This window comes from Myotis brandtii, unplaced genomic scaffold (genome assembly GCF_000412655.1).
Source record: "Myotis brandtii unplaced genomic scaffold, ASM41265v1 scaffold1601, whole genome shotgun sequence".
NCBI classification, from domain to species: Eukaryota; Metazoa; Chordata; class Mammalia; order Chiroptera; family Vespertilionidae; genus Myotis; species Myotis brandtii.
In genome coordinates, this window is record NW_005355839.1 from 52,191 (window position 1) to 57,591 (window position 5,401).

The window sequence follows — 5,401 nt, forward strand, 5'->3', positions numbered from 1 at the left end:
TTTTATTCTGGGCCAGCTTTAGCTCTGAGGCCTTGCTGCTGTAAACATCAATACAATGTTGCGGTCCGGCTAGCTGAAGCCCGGCTGAATGAAAGCTGGTTTCTGGGGTTTTGTTTAGCTTCTTATTTGCAACATAGTACATAGTTGCTTATAGTTGCAACTCAGAGGCCGGCAGCGGCAGGCAGGGAACGTTGGAGCTCGCCGTCACTGGAGCAAGCAAGCCTGCTCGCTTCAGTGCATGGCTGCCAGCCGCCATCTTGGCTGACAGTTAATTTGCATAAGGATATGCTGATTAGCCAATGGGAAGGGTAGCGGTCGTACGCTAATTACCATGTTTCTCTTTTATTAGTGTAGATGTAGTCTTCTTTATATATTAGAGGCCTGGTGCAAGACATTAATGCATGGGGGGTTGAGGGGGAAGAGGCGGGACAGGGAGATCCCCAGCTCAGCTCACGTCCTCTCGCAGTCCAGAAGCCCTTGGGGATGTCCAAGTGCTGTGGAGGCAGGAGGCTCCCACCACCGCGGCTGCACTCACCAAACATGAGCCTGGCTTTGGGCTGGGCGGCGCTCCTCCTGTGGGAGCGCACTGACCACCAGGGGGCAGACCCTGCGTTAAGCGTCTGCTCCTAGTGGTCAGTGCGTGTCATAGCGACCGGTCATTCTGCCATTTGGTCAATTTGCATATTAGCCTTTTATTATATAGGATATAATTAAAACCAGATAAAGACATTCCCTTTAATTTTCTCTGCTGAAAAAAACCCCCTGAAAAAAGTGATGTTTCTAAACCACTTAACAAACCTTTTCTATTCCAGTTGTATAAGATTTAATTGTGGTTCCTATTTAGCCCCTCCTTAATTTCATTTTACTATAACTTTCAAAATGAACGAAATATTAAAAAGGAAGGTCATAGTATAAATTCCTAATAAAATATACACAAAAAATTGGTTCACACAATAAAATACACCAGTAACACAAACTAAGGCCAAAATATACCCAATGGACATTTTATTATATTTCTTAGCTGTGATCCCATCCTTTTCCTTATACCAGTTTATTATAGAATTAATTTTTCACTTATACATTGTAATTTAATTGTTCATAAAGCCCAAAACTATAGGTAACAAACGCATGAGTTTTGAAAATAAAATGACACATTTTAACAACTTTTTGGTATAGTACAAACTATTCTCCTTATTTGGCCATTAAAAGTTGTCTTGTTTAAGAAATTTTGTACACATTAAGTAAAAAACACTTTCGACTAGTATATCAGTACTTCCAATTTTGAGTTACTATCTAGCATTGAATTTTTGCAACTACTCATAAATTAAAATACTCATCGTATAAATTAAAAACTGCTACTCAAGGCCATGTTCTAAAATAAGCAGTTTATAAATGCTAGTTATTTATGACAGCATGAAATGATGAAAAATGATAATCCTTTTATCAGTTTGAAAATACAGTACCCAGTTACAGAAATATTAAAATATAGCCCCTTTTCTTAACTTCAAATGTAGATTTCTATCTTCCTCAAATTTTTATTAGAAATTAAAGAGAATATCTAGGTAACATACAGAAAGACAAAAAAAAAATTACTTGGGACTAGGACTTATCACTGATCTAAAGATAAAGCAATTTAGTCAAAATATCCATTAACTGGAAAACATTTACTTTATTCATTCTCTCTCTCTCTTCCCCCCTCTCCTTTCTATGTTTTAACAGCAGACCTTGTGATTTTTTATCCCTAAGTTCCATTACATCAAAAGAATAAAGTGTTAACAGCTCATTTAAAGATAATAAGTACTTTAAAACAATGAAAACAAATCAGTGTGTGTTAGCAAACTGCAATTATCCTGAAGTTTTAGTCTTCTTGACAGGTGATGGCCAAAATCCAAACTATGGAACAAATACTCTGAAATTTTAAGTTCAATTTAGATCTGTAAGTGAAAAGAACATCAGATTCATGTTAAAATAATTCTTATAATAAAACAGTCTACTGAATAAGAACCTTAGATAATCTAGAACAGTGGTTCCCAACCATTTTTGGCCATGCCCCACCTAAGCATCTCTAAAATTCTGATGGTCCCTCCCCACCCCACGTGACATATGATTCTTATTATTCAAAAAGTGAACTATTCATGTGCAGGAAGCCTAAAAGGTCATTAACTTGGTCTAAACAAGCTTCCAAAAAACACAGCATCCATGAAAGAGAAAAATAAAAGAACGAAGGAAAGTTGAAGAACGGAGGCAGAAATCACTAAGAAATTGTTTAAAAAATAATAATATGAAGTAATACGAAAAAATAGCAAATAAAGTTTCAAAACATATACTAGAGAATTGAAATGCATAAATGTCACAATATCTACACTAATAAAAGAGAAACATGCAAATTGGTGTCACTCCACTATGCCCACCAGCCAATCAGAGTGACTATGCAAATTAACCCAGCAAAGATGGTGGTTAATTTGCATACGCAGGCACAAAGCAAAGACTGAAGAGTTGCAGTAGAGAATCCAAGCCTCGCTGTGGCAAGAGGGGAGAAGCCAAGCCTAGCTGTGGCTGAACCAAAGGCCTGGGTCTCGGGTGCCGGAGGAAAACCGGTGCCAGCAGCCAGGGGAAGAAAGGCCTATTGCATGAATCTCTTCATGCAATGGGCCTCTAGTATATTTATATACTGTATATGAGGCCACTAGAACCATAAGAAATGCAAAAATTTCACTGTTACTGTATATAGGCCACTAGAACCATAAGAAATGCAAAAATTTCACTGTTAATAACTCATTCTCGAATTGCCCTCCCTTAAAAATCAAACTGGCCTTGGCCAGGGAGCTCAGTTGGTTAGAGCATCGTCCCAAGATGCCAAGGTGTGGGTTCAATCCCCGATCAGGGCACATACAAGAAGCAATCAATGACTGCATGGAACAACAAATCTGTTTCTCTCTCTCAAATCAATAAAATATATTTTTTTTAAAAATCGAACTGCCCCCTGTGGGGCATGTGCCCCACATTGGGAACTATTGATCTAGAAAATAAATCCTTTTAAACAGGAAATCTGTATACCAAATTTTTCTCAATTACCATCTGTTGGCAAATCTTAACACCTTTCGTACCGCTCACGAGTTTTCTCATGTTTCGCGCGCCATCTGTTAAGGACCGCTCACGAGTTTTCTCGTTTTTCATGCCCATGGAAAAAGGAGCGAATCTAGATACTTATGTAAATTTTGTTTGGCCCCTCTTCATAGAGGAAAATGTTTTACGCAGTACCATACTAGGAACTTTAATTGTTTAATTGTTTTTGTAAATAAAAATGTTATAATTATTGAAAAACGACACCTAAAGTGCAATTTGATGATTTAAATAACATGCGGTCCCTGGCGTATGTCTTAGAGATTTCTATGCGGTACAAAAGGTGTTAAATTGTTTAGCATCTCCTTCCTCTTTTTTCTTTACTTTTTATTGTTTATATTATTACAGATGTCCCCATTTTCACCTTCCCATCTTTTAAAATTTTTTTCACTGATTTTTAGAGAGAGGAATGGAGAGGTAGAAAAAGAGAGAAACACTGATGTGAGAAAGAAAAATAGATTAGCTGCCTCCTGTACACACCCTATGGGGATCAAACCCATAACCCAGGCATGTGCCTGACCTGGAATGGAAACAGCAATCTTTTGGTGCCCAGATGACACCCACAACAGCTAGCTCCCCTGCCCCTTTTGTGCAGTGGCTAGAGACATTGTATGTTGAGAGATGGAATAAACAGGAGGAATATAGTATGCTTAAAAATGAGGTGATAGTATAGCTTACACTTTACTCAGGCTTAGGTTTTTTAATACCTCTGTACTAAAGCTATAGTTTAAAAACCAGAAATCTAAACAAAATAATAAAGACAGAGGGCCTGAGGATGTGGAGGGCTGGAAGAAATTAGCCTAAGAACATATATGTATATATTCATAGCCAATGGATACAGATAATAATGTGGTGAAGGCCTTCAGAATGGGGGTTTTAAGGAGGAGGCAAAGAGGTGAAAGAGGGGACATCTATAATAGTGCCAACAATTTTTTTTTTCTTTTTGTTAATCCTTACCCATGCATATTATTTCCACTGACTTTTTTTTCTCTCTCTCTCTCTTTTAGACTAAATGGAGAGGATGAGCAAAGGAAAGAGAAAGAGAAACACATTAATTGTTTGCCTCCCGTACACACCCTCACCCAGGCTGGGATTGAACCCACAATTTTCTGGTGCTTAGGCTGATGCCCTAACCACTGAGTCAAGCCAGCCAGAGCAGTGTTAACAATTTAAAAAAAAACAACAAAAAACATAGCACCATTATTTAAAATTAAATTTGCAATATTCTTCAAAGTAAGTAAATAAATATAATGAGTGTTTAAATACTTAGATGAAATTTTAAAAAATGTAGCACAAAGGTTGTGCAGCAAAATTAACAGAGCTTTTCAAAGATTCAAGGCCTTGGGAAAATGTAAGTTGGGCACCACAAGTGGTTGGGAGTCACAGATCTAGAACAGGGATCTCCAGATTTCTCAATCACCAACATCTTTTCAGACGTTCAGGAGTTAAAAGAACTTAAAATTCAAGAGAATACCATATACCCACCACCAAGGGTATACAGTTTAAATACTTCTACACATGATCATTCACATCTATCCCTCTTTTCATCTATCAATATTTATTACATTAGTTCCTAATGTTATGTACATTTTAAAGCATATTCAGAAAAAGGAAATGGAAAGGATAGGAAAATATTCACATATAAACACATACATACTGCAAACATAAATTTGGCCAATAAGAATAGTGTAATCTCAATACATACTTTGATCAAAGAGGCCTCTATTTTAACAAGATTTTAAAATATATTACAATTTCAATGCTTCTGCAAATGGATTCAAACAATATTCTTCTTTTAACATTTCATTTAAGAAAAAACATTCTCAAAGAGAAGTTCTGGGGAGAACCAAGATGGCGGCATAGGTTAACGCCGGAGATTGCTGCCTCGCACAGGCACTTCAAAAATACAACTAAAAGACTGAACAGACATCATCCAGAACCACAGGAAGGCTGGCTGAGTGGAAGTTCTACAACTAGGAGGAAAGAGGAAACCATACGAGACTCAGAGGAGGCGCAGTGCTGAAGTGAAATACTGAAGTTCAGAGTGCATGTGGAGCGGGTCGGTGGCGGAGGGCGCGGTTGTTGTCTTCAATCGGGAGGGAGTTTCAGACTCTGAGCTCCAGATCCGGGCGAGTCTCTAGGGACCCAGACTCAAACGGGAGAAGCGGAAAGGCAGCTTTCTCTCTGAGGTCTGCAGCGGTTGCAGAGCCACTGGAGACGGAACTGAGAGCAGCCATAACTGCTCGCTCCGCCCGCCCTGTAGATCCCCTGGGGACCC

At 38.4% G+C, this 5,401-nt stretch overlaps 1 protein-coding gene across 2 annotated transcripts in view; it reads right to left on the reverse strand.

Moving 5' to 3' along the window:
- Positions 1–977: 977 nt before the first annotated feature.
- Positions 978–5,401, reverse strand: part of LOC102245382 (eukaryotic translation initiation factor 1A, Y-chromosomal) — a 46,376-nt gene continuing 41,952 nt past the window's right edge. For both annotated transcript variants that reach the window (XM_014536322.1, XM_014536321.1), the window contains 2 exons: positions 4,105–4,119; positions 978–1,936 (listed from right to left, as the gene is read on the reverse strand). In XM_014536322.1, coding sequence (XP_014391808.1) covers positions 1,859–1,936; positions 4,105–4,119 — 93 coding nt within the window. In that variant the 3' untranslated portion in view covers positions 978–1,858. The remainder of the gene's footprint in view (positions 1,937–4,104; positions 4,120–5,401) is intronic.